The following is a 15,959-nucleotide window of genomic DNA, read 5'->3' as shown; positions in this document are numbered from 1 at the left end:
GAAAGTGCAGAGGGAACGTGGCTGCAAGACTGCTTCTGTGCAGGTCTCAAATCTTACCATTGCAGGGTCAAACTCGGAAGAGGAGCACGTACATGGGACAGGGGGAAGGAAGGAGGGCTGGGGGCAAATTCATGCTTAGACAACCTTTCCTCGGAGGAGCAAATCAGGCCTACCACCTTCTTTGGAACAAACCAAGCTGAGGAAGAAAAGCTGGAAGGAGAAGCCAGTTTACTGGTAACAGCGTTTGCCAATTTCCTTTCTGCTGCTTTCCCTTCTCCCCTGCACCTGCCTGTCCCTAACCTGATGGTTTATTTGTCCTCTGTCCACTCCGGGATATTGGCCCCTGCTAAGGCAGCCCGGTACTGCTGCAAGACACCACGGATGCTCTTAATGAACCCCTTGGACAAAGGGAAGAGGGGGAACCCAATATCGGGGTAACCGCTCTTCTCCGGAAGGAAACTCCTGTAGCTCTTTCTCCTTTTCTTTGGTTTCACGCTAGGCTGCGAGGCAGAGTCCTGGGCAGCCTTCCCCTCGTCCGTTCGGTCTCTGGCCAGGTCTGACCCCCTGGCTTGGCCCGTGCTCTCCGAGTCTGAGTACTGTTGGAGATCACCGGCGTTGGGCGTCGAGGTCGTGAACTCCGAGTCGTCCAGCTCCTCCTTCCCGTCGAGCGCTGAGTCGGAGAGCTCGGCTGCTGCGCCCTGCTCCGCCGAGCTGCCGTACTCCCCCGCATTGTCTCCGGGGCTCTCGGCCAGGGTGCCGCAGGCGGAGAGGAGGGAGGCAGAATCCGCCCCGTTGGCCTGTTCGTGACTCCTCTCCACCAGCTCATTTGTCTCCAGCCAGGACTCGATGCGGGACACCAGGCGCCAGCCGTTGCAGCGAAAATGCTCGCGGATTTCGTGCTCAAAGACTTCCACCGGCCGGCGCAGCAGCTGCATCATGGACTGCACCACGCGGATCAGGGTCATCTCGTTGTAGCAGCGACTGTTCTCGTAGCCCTCCTGAAGGCCCCGGTCGCTGTCAAAGCCTGCCTCATTGTAATAGGGCTCGTTCACTAAGATAAGACCTGCCAAAAGAAAGGGAGACCGGCGGGTTAAAGAAGGAACTTGCCGGTGAATCGCTGCCCGCAGCAGATGCTGCTGGGCCCTGATTTCTGCCAGCACGTTTGAGGGTCACAGGAGCACCTCGCTGAGCTGCCAAGCCAGCTTCAGCTGCAACCACGCTGATGCGAAGCTGGCAGCAGAGGGAAGGACTGCAGGAGATGTGTTGCAGGGAAGCTGTGCTTTGGCTTCAGGCAGGTAGCAGAGGCCAGGCCGGACAAACAAGTCTGCAAGATGCATTGGACCAATATGACAAAGAGAAGCGCTGGTGTTTGTGAACGGTTCTGTGGCCTTTCGCTAGGGTGCTGAGGACCCCAAACACCACCACGAGCAGCATTCAGGAGCGCTGGCTGGCAAAAAGGTTTCCGCTGCTGTAACGCAGAGGGCACGCAACAGCAGAGGAGGTCAAGAGGGCGGAAGGAGAAAGATTTCACAGCAGCTTTCCCTTTCCTAGCAAATCTACTGCCAAAAAACCATAATGCAAACACCCCAAACATTTTAAAAATAATTTCTCTTCCTTCCCTTAAAGAGAAAGAAATCCAGTCTTTGGTAACAGGCTTTGTTTGATCTGACCGTCCTATCCTCTCCGCTCCCACCAGGGCAGTACTGAGCGCAGGAAGTGACGAGTCACCCACACCGAGCTTTCTCCGCTTGCTTCTGGCCTCGTCTAATTACGTGCGTGGAGCAATGGCACCAGCACTGCCAGGCTGCTGGCACCCTGCCCCGGGCTGCATCAGAGCCGGTGGAGGTGAGATCATGAGTCTCTCAAAGACCAGGCAGCAGGAGGGAGAGAGGAGATCTTTCACTAGCACCAGGTTGCTCCGGTTAAACATTCAGTATTTCACCTTCTAAACTTGGATCCTCAGCTCTGTAAATGGGAAAAGGCCTTTCTTGTGGTGGTGTCCCCCCACAGGAGGATACAAACGGACTGAGACTTCAGGAGCTGCCCGTGGACCCGAGGCAGCAGCCCTTGTTCTGTGTCAAAGGTTTCTCAAGTCACATTCCTGGGCTCCCTGCATAGAAAGTTGGCCTTGAGGAGATTTGATTTAGTCTGTCTGCTCTCAAACTAGATATTATAGGGCAAAGCTCTGTAACAGGAAGCCCTGGGGCTTTTTCTAGACACACCCCTGATTATTCTGCTTTAGAAGGAGTGTAAACACCAGCATCATGTGCAAAAATATGCCCAAAGTAGGATGGGTGGGTGACTCAGTGGGGATAAAAACAGTCCTGCAAACTGAGCCCGGTTTAGCAGCAGCTTCAATTAGCTTGGGGAACTGACTGAGAACAAAATGGTTCACCTCTGTCAGCTCTGACTAACAAGCAGAACAGCTCTGTGGTTAGCTGCTGCAGCGAGAAGAAGGGAAAGCATTGTCTCAGAGACCTGGGCCGCAGCCAAAACTCAAGGCGTGAGGAAAGCTCGCACCTGCCTGGACTGCTGAACTGGAGAGATAAGGACGCTGCTTCGTCCAGCAAGGGGAGAGCAAAAGGCAGCAGAAGCCCGGCTGGGGTGGCACGTCCCAACCGTGTACCCCCTGCCCCTGTAAGCCCGCATCCACTCTTCCCCCCCCCGCCTCTTCCTGCCCCACAGGTTCTGCAGGAGCACTTACCTTGGATGGAGATGAGCACTTGAAGGAGGCTGGATTTACTGGTCCACCTTTCCGTCCCCTGAAACACACGGACAAGCACATCAAAGGGCCGAAGCACCACTGGTTTGCTCCGTGCTAATTGCTGGAGGAAGGTCGTGTGGCTTGCAGCAGGAACAAGGCCTGTCTGACTTGACACAATGTGCCGGTGTCCCTGCTGGGCCAACCCACCTCTGTTACTTTTGCCAGCCCAGCACCACCCCCCGTCAGGCCAGTTCTGCCTGGAATGGTGTAAACCTACACGCCAGAAACCGTTTCCAACCCCCCGCAGCTGCCCCGTCGATCCCCCTGCCAAAACCACACCATTTTGGTGGTTCCGGTCACACCGAGTCTCCAACGGGGCTGGGACCCACTACGTAATTTGTGCACTGCACGAGGGACGGGGACCTAAGCCCCAGGAGAACGAACACACCTCCCCAGACATCTCTGCTGTACCTCAGCTCTGTCCAGCCATGCCACAGCAATACGCGGGATCTGGGCTTCTGCCCTCGTTACTTGCTGGTCTGACTGCAGGCTTCTCATTAAGCAAAGACACGCAAGGACCAAACAGTCCCCGAAGCAGCCCGGCTCTGCCAGCTGCCGCTCCAGATACCTCAGTCCTAAAACCTGAGCCACCACCACCACTCAACCCAGGACTCGTGGCCTGGTGGGAAGTGGTTTGTTCCAACAGCGGCCCGGCACAACCGCTGCAACCTGCAGCGCTTGGAAGAAGGTGGCAGCAAGTGGTGGGTGGCAGAAAGCGTTACCTTGCCAATCCACGTCCCCAGCAGGCTGACGCACACTTTGCCGTTGTCGTAGAGGTTGGGATTCAGCCTCCCGCTGCACTGCGAGAGGTAGCGGAAGAGAGGCGGGACAGCGGGGTAGATGTTGGGGAGCTGGATGTCGAAGAGGAAGAGGCCATCTTCGTAGGGCGTGCGCGTGGGTCCTTTGATAAGTGCTGAGAAGAGATCCTGTGGGGAGAGGGGATTGAGCCACGCGGCGCTGCGCAAAGCCCGCTTGGCACAGAGGTACCGGCACAGCGACTGACTCGGCGCTCGCTGGGGAACTGCAGGAGTTCTCAACCACCACATCTCGGGGCACCTTCCCCCCTACAAGCTGCACTTCTACCGTGGCCTTTCTGTGCCCCTGGGTCTGAAGCAGGGCCTTGAGAGGGTGGCCAGCAATCCCCACTGGTTGCACCGTCCCTTCTGTGGCGCAGTGGGACAGGCACCCCCGTGGGCAAAGCGCCCGAAGCAGCTTTCCTGCCGTGAGAAAGCCTGGGTTGTTTGCCACCCCGACTCCGGGAATGCAAAAGCAGTTATTTACAGTAATTACAGCCGTACTTCACAGGCTGCACACATTCCTGCACCTCTAATGCCAGGGATTAAGGCTGAGCAGGGAATTCCAAAGACCGCGCGCTGGACTTTGAGCCCAGCACTAACACACGGGCGCCGCAGAGCGAACACTTGCCATTCGATCCTCGAAGGTTTTAACCATGATGCCGTCTGGCAGGGAGGTGGCCAGGAGAGCCATTTCTTTCCGCACAGTGCTAAAGAACTTCTTTGCTTCTGGGGGCTGGAACTCCATTTTCTTGAAGGCATGGCTGTCTGTGGGGCAAGGAGAAAGGGATTAAAGCCTTGAAACTGCCACGGGCTCCTTCCGAAGGCAAATCTGTCCCTGTATTAAATGTATCATTCAGAAGAGAAGAGATGGGGGGTAGCAGCAGCAAGAGAAGCTTCAGAAGTATCTCGTGGAAGAACCCCAGCTCTTGCCAGTGAAGACAAGAAACCCTAGAGCTTTTCAAAAATAAGCCGGCTCCTGCATCAACCCGGGGCAATTTAACTTGCGTTGGTGCAGGGCCAGGAGGCAGCTGGAGATTATTTCATTTTTCCCACACCGTTCAGCAGCCACAACCCGCACCTCCTGTTCTTTTGGTCCCACGAGGGGCCCTGTCACTCAGCTGGGACAATGAGGCATCAAAGCGATGACCTCCTGTCTGCAAAACCTGAGCGTAGCTGCCTGGTTTTATTTACACATACCTCCAGAACAGGTTGGCCACCTCCCCTCCTCAGGTCTGGCCGGCTTGCCGAGCACACCTTGGGCTCTGCTGTCACCAGCGTTCCGCACGGCCAGATGCTCTTTTTCTTATTTTTGGCTGATTAACATTAACAAGGACACTCACCCAACCAAGGACACCCAGCACAAGAACACCAGCTGTTCCTGCTCTGCCTCTAAACCAATCCACCCCTGCAAAAAAAAATCCTGCACAAACCCCGCGGCTTTGAAGTGACTGATCTCCACAGCCCTCCAAAGTCAGTTTCTGACGTGGGAAAAAAGGGGAAGCACGTTTCTGTGGCTTGGGAAGTCGTGTCAGTGCCTAGAGATGCCACCAAAACCCCAGGTTCACGTTCCAGAACAGAATGTGCTACTGAAGTTGTCTCAATTCCTCCACCCCAGTTAATAAGCTGTGAGAAAGATCGCGGAGGATACCCAGTCCAAGAGGCCTGGAAGCAAATGTTTTGGAGGAGAAACATTGCAGGACAGCAACAAAGGACAGAGCCTCCCACGGCGGCCTGCCCCGACACGCTCACCTGGAGCATACTCCAGCACGGAGAAGACTTCTCCCTTGGCACTGGTGAAGGTGACTCCAGGCTTGCCCCCGCTCTGCTGGCAGAGCACCGGTGTCTCACTGGGCCACTCCGACCTCACCGGTGTCTGCGCCTCCGCTTTTTCTTCTTTCTTCTCCGTCTCCACCATGGCTTCCATCTTCTCCTCCTCTGCAATAGCCACGTTATCCAAGGTCTTCTTCAGATTTTCCTGCAGCTTTTTAATATCGTCCAAGAACTTCTTCTCCCGAGTGGGTTTTTCCAGCTCCACAGTCGGGGAGGTGGGAGAACCAGTCAGCAGCTGCTCCACAGTCATATTTTTCAGGCTCTCCAGGATCTTGATGGCTTCCTTTAGTTCTCTGAAGCTCTTTGGGGCTCCGTCCTTGCCAGCTTTCTCCGCAGCAAGATCTGCAACCGCCATAGCCACAGCTCCCTGGACTTGTTCCTCTACTTTCTTCACCTCCTCTACCACCGGCTCCTCGGGCTCTAACTCCTCAATTTTTGGGTGGTCGTCTTCCATGAGGCCATTGTCTGTCTCCCAGCTGTCGCTTTCATCCTCCCACTCCGAGGATGCCCCACTGGTGCTGCCGTCAACAGAGTCATAGTCCGACTCCTCGATTTCCGACTCAATGTTGTATAAGTGCTAAAAGGAGAGCAAAGTCAGAGAAGACACCCGAGCACTTCGGCTGGAGCACACACACAGTTTGAATCGTTTCTAAATGCAGGCAAGTCAGGTCTCACCACGGACAGGGAGCTGCTGGATAGAATTTGGCTGTTTCAACCTCGTCCGCCTATATGGGGTGGACTGGGTTTGATCCCAATAATGTGCCCGTGGATAACCCGCACAGACCGTGAATCAGCATTGTCCCATCCTCCACCTTTCAAAGTAGGGCACTGGGGGAAAACTAGGGCAGGTGTAGATAGGATGCAGCCAGCTCAGTGGCTGGGATACAGCCGACCAAGGAGAGCACGCCAGGGCCAGGGAGCTACCCAAATGCCCCAGGGTTTCTGAACACATGGCTAGTTCCGAAGGCACGGGGAATTATGTGTGGAGCTCGTGTTTCTAAGGCCTGCCTCTGTACCAGAAACCCTGTTGGCACAGAACCCTGATTTTGGCTGCCTCCAAGCTGTCCTTCCACAGAGACAATGCTGGAACCAGGAAAACATTCACAAACCAGATTTCTTCTCCTGTGGCACACACTTCTTGCCACCAGAGCTCTGCTGTGTTGCTTTAGCCATTGTACGCCCCTTCTGCTTAAAATTCAGCTGGGACAATGAAGCCCAACCAGCTGCTGAATAAGCCCTTACATAAAATGTTCTCCTCCCTTTCACAGCTGAAAGCTGAGCCCATCCCCACTCCATCCAGCCTCATCTCTTGTAATCGTGCTTTTGCACATGCTGCATCCCTCAGGAGGTCCCCTTGCAGAGGCTTACAGACAACTCCAGCTCCAAGCTCCATCACGGAAGCAAGGGAGCAGGAGCAACTTTGCTCCTGACACTTGAATGATGGCCCCAGATCCTCTCATTCTTGCAAGATGTGAGCCTAGAGGCTACAGCCCGTGGACACAGTCCTTTTGTCAAAGCCCTGAGCTGAACAAGCGCTGTTCAGCCAGTCCCGTGCCACCCAGAGACAGGCAACTAGCAGGGGTCAGCTGGGCTCAACGCAGGTGACTGCAGGCAGGAAAAGCCATCAAAACTTGCTGCCCTCAAAGCTAATCCAAACCCGAGCTGGAAAAGTTAGTTAGCCGTTTATGCCATCCTTATTTTTAGAGCTGAGAAAAAGCGCCCAAGCCAGCTCGTCTCTGAGCACACGGACTGATAAATCACCGCTTTACCAGCTGATAATTCACGCTGCTGACATTTCCCCGGCTCCCGCAATTACGCAGACGAGCAGAATGGAAGGGACTGGCGTGACACAGCAGGAGCTGCGGCAGAGCCCGAGCTCCGCAGCGTGAGAGCAGCCCTTTGTGGGGCACGCATCAGGCCTCCGATTGTGCCTGTGATCCGAGCGCATGTGACAACAGGGGGAAGGGAGACAGCAGCCTGCTTTGTGGCGCTCCAGCCCACTGCCATAGTGCGGGCATTGACTATTCTGCTATAATTAATGCAGAGCTGCTTGCTTTAAAAAGAGACCTTGATCAAGCCAACGCATCTCTGTAGCAGAGGCGAGGGTGCTCGCTGCCACGCTGACCGAGATGGGAGCTTACAGAAGCAGGGCTGCTTCATCTTTCGGGTGTCTGCGCTAATTTGAAGCAACAAGGAGGAGAGCCACGGGATGGAACTGTAGGATTACAAGGCAGTACAACAAAAACCTTAAAACAGAACAATGCAGAGGACAAATGTGTGGGGTTACGTGGATTAGCTGCTTGGTTCCATCTCTGTTTTAAAGCTTGCACTCAACTCCTTCCCCTCCCTGCCTTGGGAGATTTGGGTCCGATTCCTAGGTTAGCTAAGGTCACAACTTGGGGCTCTCATCCAGCTTCTGGGGGAGCTTCTTAAACCAAACCAAACACTACAGTGCCATTTCACAAGCGAGACAGAAGCAGCAATAGTTTTCCAGCAGTTGGGCAACACGGTTAACCTGGGCTCAAGTCAAAACTGGTGATCTGCAACCCCCGTCTGCAAAGCAGCAGGTGCTGGAGGAGGGCTGTGCTCAGAGCTGTGAGCACGCAGCACATAAGGAACCTGCAGCCTGCCTGTACCTTCCTGGCAGCATAAGGCTCTCTATATTGAGAAGCAGCGGTGACCAATGAGCTGCTCAGTCCTCCTAAAAAAAAAGGCAACAATTTTGGTGCACTAACAGAGGTGTGAAGCCACCCTTTCGTATGGGAAGGCAACAATAAATAGAGCAAGATTCCCTTACAGAGTGAGTCTCTTTACAGCTGGCATTTAAGACTTGTCTCTCAGCTAAGAATTACCGAGATCACAAGCTAGGAACGGGACCTCACCTGAGGCAGAATGATAGTCTTGGAGTTGTCAGCCCACACCACTTCCACCTTGCTGCTGACATCCACGCGAGCCACCTGTCCGACCGAAGGCTGTGGAAACAGGAGCAGTTTGTCAGCCTCTTTTCTTTCCCAGGCCGTTCAGTGCAGGGCAGGAAGCTCTAGAGAAACAGCTGGGCCCCACACTGGAGACCTCCAAACCTGCACCCTCCTAAAAACTGCTTGCAGCTTAGATGGAGAGCCGGCTGCAGCAGAAGTGAGGGAGTCCTGAGGTCCCAAGGAGAGGGGGAAAAGAATCCTATGTGTAGGGTTTCCATGAGAAACCCCGTAACACTACCACGGATATGTGGAAAATTCCTCCCCATGGCAGAGGACCCCACAGGGCTGGTCTGGCAGCAGAATTCCTGAATTTTCACCAGGATCAGAGCTGTGGAAGGGCTGTGGCCTTCCCAAGGGGCAGCACCAGGGGTATCTGCCGGGAAGGGACCTGACAGTGCCCTGGAGCAGGCTGCCATCTAGTGGGTTGCAGGAGCCACCCAGCAGGAGGGGCTCACAGCGGCTTTCCCAGGGTGCAGGAACAGACCTGCCACAGGGCTGGCACAGAGGGTGCATGTTAAGTGGCATCCTGCTCTGGAAGGTTATCTGGGTCAGCCGAGCAAGCACGGATATGTTTCACGCTGCTGAAACCAGAACCGCAAGAGGAGCCATCCTACACCTTTTAACCCTTTTTTAGGGCAAACAACGTCTCAACAGCTGGAGGTCTTCCAGGCAAAATAAGGAAACCTCTTTCCTAGCAAACAGCGTATTCATAGAATCACTTGGGTTGGAGAAGACCTCTAAGATCATCAAGTCCAACTGTTATTTTCTGCAAAATAAATTGCTTCCCCTTCCTTCCCAGGAGATCAATCGACTCAATCAAAATTAACACACGTGATAAAACTGATGAAAACCAGAACCCCAATCTTCTGTGGCCAAATTCAATTGGTTGCGTGACAAATGCACCTTTACTCTTGGCTCAGGAATCCACACAATGTTCTCATGTCAGAGGTTACTCAAATCCTAAGCAATCCTTAAGCCTGATTAGAAACCATCAGGCAAATGTTTGATTCTTGTCTCAACATGTGTTCTGCCTTTGTTAGTCTCTGTCACCACGGTCAAAGGATTTCAAGGTTATATCTCCACCAGACCTGGAGACGTGATATGGTACTCGTGACAGCAGAGGATACAACAGTATAAAACTAGCAAGCTAGGGAATTTAGGATGTCCAGGATATGGGCATGTGGGGTCTAAAGCCATAGCTCTCCCACTGACTCTTTCAAGTGTCCCCAAACTAGTACCTGGTTGCAACATGGGCACGTAATTTTGCTGAGAACCCACCTCATCTTCCTTAGCCGTGGCTCCGTCCGAGTTGCCGATGCGAATCACAATGTCAGTAGTGCGGAAGCGAAAGTCTGGGTGGTCAGCGATGTCATACACACTCACGTCCTCCTCCTCCCCGATCAGCTGCGGTGGAGACAGAAGGCAAACAGGTCAGCCCCAGGATGCTGCACCGACCCTCCCAGCACACCTGCAACACCTAGGGTACTCCTCATCACACCTCGTCCATTTTTGGTTCTCTAACAGACTGCAGGAAGGAACTGCTGCGGTTTGTTAGACTCATCTCATTCTGTAGGGCACCAACCAAGGAACAATAATGAAAGGAAACCGATGGTCTCCCTCTCATCTCTTCAGGCTCCCTCACCTTTACTTCGGGTTCCATGCCACTGAGATGACAAGACACGCAAGAATGTTTTATTCCCTTCTCAACAGCCAGATTTCTCAATGCAGCTCAGTGGGCCCCAAAGGATAGCTTTTGCTTTAGAAACAATCAAAGGCAACTGGAAATGTCTAGCAAAGAGCTCATCAATTGATGGGAAACATCTTTCCTTCTGTTTCTCTTGGAGAAGTGCTAGAAGCTCACAAATAATAAGTAAAGCAGAACACAGCCCCGGACAAGACTGTGTTCTGTTTCTAGACATACAGGGCCCTGCTCAGTTATGACAGTGCAGCCCCTGTCCTAAGGCAGAAGGCCCTGGACTAGATTTGAGAGGGGACACTCAAGCCACGCATCTTCCACTAGATTGTTGTCCACAAGAGTCTGCGAAATCATGTTCCTATAAGCTCCCCAAAAAGCAGGATAACAAGCCATGGGTTGATTCTCTATCAACCAGTAAAGACAGAGTAGGGAAAAATTCTTACAGAGATCTCAAGAAACCAACTGCCTGTGACCACAAACATTTCCATCCATACCAGAGCCTGGTATCGATCATGGGATGAGAGCTCTTTGCTTGTTCTCTGCTGTCTTGCAGGCATCTAACAAATATGCAGTGTCACCACTTCTGGCTGAAGTCTCCCAGGCCCCAAAGCACATGACTGCTCCCATCCTCAAGGACAAACTCCACCGCAGAGCCGACTCCCAGGTTTATCTGTGTGAACCTCGTGCTGTTTTGTGGCTGCTCTCTCTTAGCTGGCCTCAGCAGGCACGGGCTGCTGCACTCACCTCCACGTCGTCCCCGCTGGATTTCAGCTTGAACCACTTCACCACGCAGGTACGGCCGATGTGGTCACCAGACTGCACGACTCCGTACACGCCGGGGTCCTGGGAGCTCTGAGCTTTTGGTCACAAAGGTAAGGGGAAAAACCAGACAAGTTAAGTGAAGGAGCACAGCCTTCACACACGCCTGAGGCTGTCAGCTCCCAGGCTTCTAGCTGAAGCCTTCCGTTTGTGAATGGCATGAGGAAAAACGGTTCTTCCTACACAGTCGAAACTACACTCAGCTAAGGAGCTACATTTTAATAGGGCACGGAGCGATGGTAAAGCAAGATGATGTTGCATTGGACAGGGTGAACACAATCACTTCGGAACCCTTTTTGAGCTCTATTATAAAGAGAAAACAAGAAAACGAGCCATCCCCTTAGTGCTCTGTCCTCCAAACCATTTCCACGATGACAGTGCGTCTGCGTTCCTGGACAGGACAGCCAAGAGCTCCCTGGAAGCAGCCCTGGCTGCCAAGCTCAGCTGAAACTGCGCCACCCACAACAGCGCTGCTCCTCTGCAAAAACGCACAGGACAGCGAACACGGAAAGCAGGCAGCACGAAGGCATACGTGTGCATATGCCTGCACCGCGGATCCAACAGCAAAAAGGTGGGCTTGGACCACATCTCTGGGCCTGGGCTGTTATCCGGAGACCTTTCAGAGATATGTGGCTGACAAGATCCAACTCTCAGCACGCTTAGCAGGGGCACACAGAACTGCAGGTAGCCCAGGCTCTGCTGGAGGGAATGCATGACACGGGAATGCGGATCCCAAACTGGGACAGGAGGACTGGAGCTGATGGGTATCTTCAGTTTCCACAAAACTGGTTTAACCCACGAGACTGGCCAGAGTATTACTCATTAAAAATGGGCACACAAAACCTCTTTTTCTTTTTGACAACCAGCTTTCCATCTTCCCAGCCTCTGAGAATATCTTCTGCTCCCCACTGCTGAGGGTCGGCTACAGAAGCTAGCTGAGAGCCAGATGGCAAGCCATCAATATCTCGAAGCCCGAAGCTGTAAATCTCCCAGTCATCTTGAACTCGTACTGTGGCCCTCGCTAGCATCTCCAATCGGTTTAGTGAAGAAAAGGAAGGCAAGTAGATCTTGCCTCTGGGTTGCCAAAACACTAAGGAAAATAGAGGGTCATGACAGGCAGGTCCTTCAAAGAAAGCAGCAGGAGATGAGTTTTTGTCCCTCCCTTCATTCTGGGACAGGCAGGCCACCCCTACTCTACAGAAACGCTGAGAATGCTGGTTTTGGATTCTTTGGATTCTTCCTTGGCATTTACTCCTTTCACATCCTGCCTGTCACAGCTCAACCTCGGTATTTAAATAATGGTTCCCTGCTGACATTCAGGTGAAGTCACCTGAGTCGCTTCGTCCCCTCTAAGGCTCTCGTGCCTACCTCACGTGAGTACTAACAGCTACTGTACAAAGGGCTAAAACGTACAGTAGAAGATCCAGATTGAGAAATACTTCGTAATTAAGAGCATGTTTGCTCCCCAAGAGCATGTCTTTGACACTCAATACCTCTTTTGTCCACCACAAAATCCCCCGGGCAGAACTCATTGTTGTCCAGATGATGGACGGGGATCAGCTCGTTGGAGCGAATGTTGGTCTCCACGGTGCCGTCCTGCCACATCACGTCAGCCGAAGTCATCGTGGTCACCACTTCCACAGCAACCCTGGGAACACAAAGCCGAGCAGTTACCAGAGGGAACATGCAAGAAACCCACCAGAACTCGATGCTGCCGACATCGGGAGTCGAGATGGACCTCGGCACTGCGCAGCGCCACAGGGATAAGTCAGCAGGCTGGGAAGGAAGCCTGGTCCCAGGAGAAGGAGGTGCACAGCAGGCTTGGTTTTGACAGGTTCTCAATCACCACATGTTACGTTGCAGATGTTACAACAAATACACGTCTGTACTGCGTGAGGATTTACTTTCCAGGGAGCTGAGCTTATTTTATTGCTAGTGGAATAAATTCACACGACTCCTAGCACCCACTTTCCCCGGCCGGTTGAGGTAAGACAAGGAAGAAAGTAAGAAAGGAAGAGGCAACACACTGCATGTGGGTAAGGCAAAAGGACATTTTAAGAGAGCTCTCCTTGTTCAAACATATCCATGTACTTGTCTGCAGGTCCAAACCAAATCCCAAGCACACAAGACTGCATGCTGGTACTCCTCTGCGAAGCATGACAGTTGGAATATTCCATGCTGCAGGAGCCATGGATGTGGTGGCGGGTTCTTTAGAAGAGCCTGTCCAGATAGCCTGCAGCTCCATTCTGCCCGGCTCCATGCGACTTCTCTTTTCAGTCCCACGCTGATCTTAAATACAGCCTTTATTTGGCTGCCCAGGCCTTGCAGACACAACACAAGCGCTGCATTTGTGTTGGTTTCAAGTCAAACCACGAAGCGGATACAATGGGCTGTTTTCGCCCACCCCAGTTTTTATGAATGTCAGCAGCGAAATGTTCTCAAGTGGAAATGCTCTGAAATTTCTGGCAGGGCCAGCACCCAACTGCAGAGCTTATCAGGGAAGGAAGTCTGTAGGAGGTCAAGCGTGGTGGGTGACATGCCAAGGGAGGATTCCTTGTCTTGCAGGGGATGCACAGCTGAGGATGGGAGAGGGGAAAGGCCAGGGGACACGGTTCAGTCCTGTCTGCAGAGCTGTTTATACTGTTTCAGAACTCATTTTCCACGATCCATCGCTCTTGGGCACTAGTAAAAATCAGCATGCCTCCTCATTAAGCGATAACCAGAGGAGTGCAGGCTGGCCGGGGAGCTGCAGCAGGTCACTAAACGATGGAAAAGCCAGGCGCTGAGCTGGCACCCTGCAGCTGGAGATGCTCCCGAGCTGACACACCGGATCTGGTGAGCGGCTGCAGCAAGCTCATCGGCTTCGTTTCTCAGCAGCGCTTGGCAGCACACCTGCAGGTGGCCTCACCACCTTCATGGGAATATTCAAGCAGCAAAGACCACTCGTACCAAGCTTCACTCAGAGGGTGGTGAGGCCACCCAGAGGAGCTGTGGGTGCCCCATCCCTGGCGGGGCCCAAGGCCAGGCTGGATGGGGCTTGGAGCAACCCGGGCTGGTGGGAGGTGTCCCTGCCCATGGCAGGGGGGTTGGAATGAGAGGAACTTCAAGGTCCCTTCCAACCCAAACCATTCTAGGATTCTAGGAATACTGCTCTGCTGAGGTCTGTGACCTTCAAACACAGTTTCTCCAAAATCTGCAAGGAGTAAAGAAACAGCTCTCCTTGTATACAGGCAAACCTAAATTAAACGAAATGAGAATGAATTTCAAGGCATTCTCAAACTACAGGATCTCTTAAATCCTGGTAATGTCAATTTTCTGGGAGGATTCTCACATATCTGCATCACTTTACTTCTGATGCAGAGTTTTTATACAATTAAGTAGCCCAGGGAAGCCAGGAAGCTAGGCTAGCCAGCTGTCAGGTGCCCATGCTTCACCGTAAAACAGTTTAAGCATTCTCAAGTTCAGAAAAAGGGCGAAAATGCTGAGATGGTTATTTCTAGAAACGGGCAGATACATGCAGTCCGCCAAGCTACTGAAATCAATTCTTCTGAGGCTCTCAAGAAGCGCATTTTGATCATTAAAAAAACAATTAAAGGCATATTGCTAGCACAGGTTGCAGATACCTCAACAGAGCAGGGTAAGGATAAAGCAGAGAGCACTGCAGTACAAACCCCTGCCAGCACAGACCTCCCTGAGCTCTGCAGGCAGCCCTCTACGAAGACCAGCTGTCCGTTCACACCGTCGTGGTCTGTCCTCAGCCTCCCTGCGGAAGCTGCCAGCGAGGTGGCCAATTAGCGTCACGTTTAAGCTGTGCGATCTTTATTCGCCTCCTTCTCTGCGTACAGAGCCCAGCGCAGCACAGATATTCCGGCGATGCCCCGAGGCACAGCAGAAATAGAGTAGCATCGGTGTCAAATCACGTGGCCCCAGTTTCATCACGGGTTGGACGGAGACCAAGCTGATTTCACACAGGTCACTGCTCAGTTATCGCAAGACGATCGCTGTTGGTGACTACCAAGCAGTGTCCTAACACGAGGCACACCACCAGCCTCCACCCAAGCTGAGGAGGTGGTTAACATCTGAGAGCTTTGATAAAGGAGATTTTGGCACAAAAACCTGAGTTTGGAAACCCAACTCACCTGTCTCCTGGCTTAAACTCTCTTGAAATCTTGGTCTTCTTCTTCTTGTGCTTCCGCTTCAGGTTTTTGATGGAAAGGGGGATGCTCTTCTTGCGGCCGGTGCCGCTGCCGCTCTGGGAGGAGGCGGTAGAGCTGGCAGAAGAGGTGACAGAGCTAGTATCATCGGTGTCATCGGCTGCCTCGTCATCAGCATCTTGCTCCATGGACTGAAGCCGGTAGTCAGACGACGCCTCATCTTTCAGCAGGTAGGGAGGCTGCTGCTGTCGCGCTGCTCCCCCTTTCTCTTTCCCCGTTTCTTCAGGCTGCTCCTCCTTTCTCTCCCCTGCGCTCGGTGTGCTGTTGGAAGAGTCGTCCAGCTCACACTTCGATCCAGGCTTAACGTCTTCTGCCTTCTGGTCAGCGGCTGAAGCAGACTCTTTGTCAGCGGCTTCAGTGGTACCCTGAGACTCCGGGGAGCACGACATGATCTTCACTATCTGCTTCTTCAGCAGCCTCCTCACCTACGGAAAGCAGACCTGGGTCAGACAACATGCTTGCACACACAAACTACCTAGCAATAGGTAACTTGGTACAGAGGGATGCGGCACCCGGGGGGCCTCCCCACGTTTCTCTACACCCAAATATTCTGCAAACCAGCAAGTCATGCTGGCGACAGCACACTGCAGCCATCTCAGCACCGCTCAGGAGCGAACACCAGCATCAGACTCGTCCGTAGGAAGGCACTTTGGCTCTTTCAGGCTATTTTAAGCGAGCTCTGAACTTTTTGTGATGGAAGGTCACAACAGGCTGCAGCAGTTAATCTATGTACAGACGCAGCTGTGCGGGGAGGTCACCGTCCAGGCTGCTGATATCCTGTTATTCTAGGAACGCGGCTGCTCTACAGCCAGGGTGTAGAAATCATAGCCTGACTCATTTGGCCTAGGAAGGGAAGGCTTC

At 53.0% G+C, this 15,959-nt stretch overlaps 1 protein-coding gene across 2 annotated transcripts in view; it reads right to left on the bottom strand.

The window, feature by feature from the left end:
- Positions 1-211: 211 nt before the first annotated feature.
- Positions 212-15,959, bottom strand: part of UBE2O (ubiquitin conjugating enzyme E2 O) — a 57,339-nt gene continuing 41,591 nt past the window's right edge. For both annotated transcript variants that reach the window (XM_035342727.1, XM_035342728.1), the window contains exons 9-18: positions 15,024-15,523; positions 12,378-12,532; positions 10,810-10,922; positions 9,648-9,773; positions 8,274-8,363; positions 5,311-5,968; positions 4,190-4,326; positions 3,487-3,690; positions 2,705-2,762; positions 212-1,063 (exon numbers count right to left, since the gene is read on the bottom strand). In XM_035342727.1, the coding sequence (XP_035198618.1) occupies positions 309-1,063; positions 2,705-2,762; positions 3,487-3,690; positions 4,190-4,326; positions 5,311-5,968; positions 8,274-8,363; positions 9,648-9,773; positions 10,810-10,922; positions 12,378-12,532; positions 15,024-15,523 (2,796 nt within the window). In that variant the 3' untranslated portion in view covers positions 212-308. The remainder of the gene's footprint in view (positions 1,064-2,704; positions 2,763-3,486; positions 3,691-4,189; positions 4,327-5,310; positions 5,969-8,273; positions 8,364-9,647; positions 9,774-10,809; positions 10,923-12,377; positions 12,533-15,023; positions 15,524-15,959) is intronic.

The sequence above is a fragment of the Oxyura jamaicensis genome, chromosome 18 (genome assembly GCF_011077185.1).
Source record: "Oxyura jamaicensis isolate SHBP4307 breed ruddy duck chromosome 18, BPBGC_Ojam_1.0, whole genome shotgun sequence".
Lineage (NCBI taxonomy): Eukaryota > Metazoa > Chordata > Aves > Anseriformes > Anatidae > Oxyura > Oxyura jamaicensis.
This window is presented reverse-complemented; position numbering and strand designations above follow the sequence as displayed.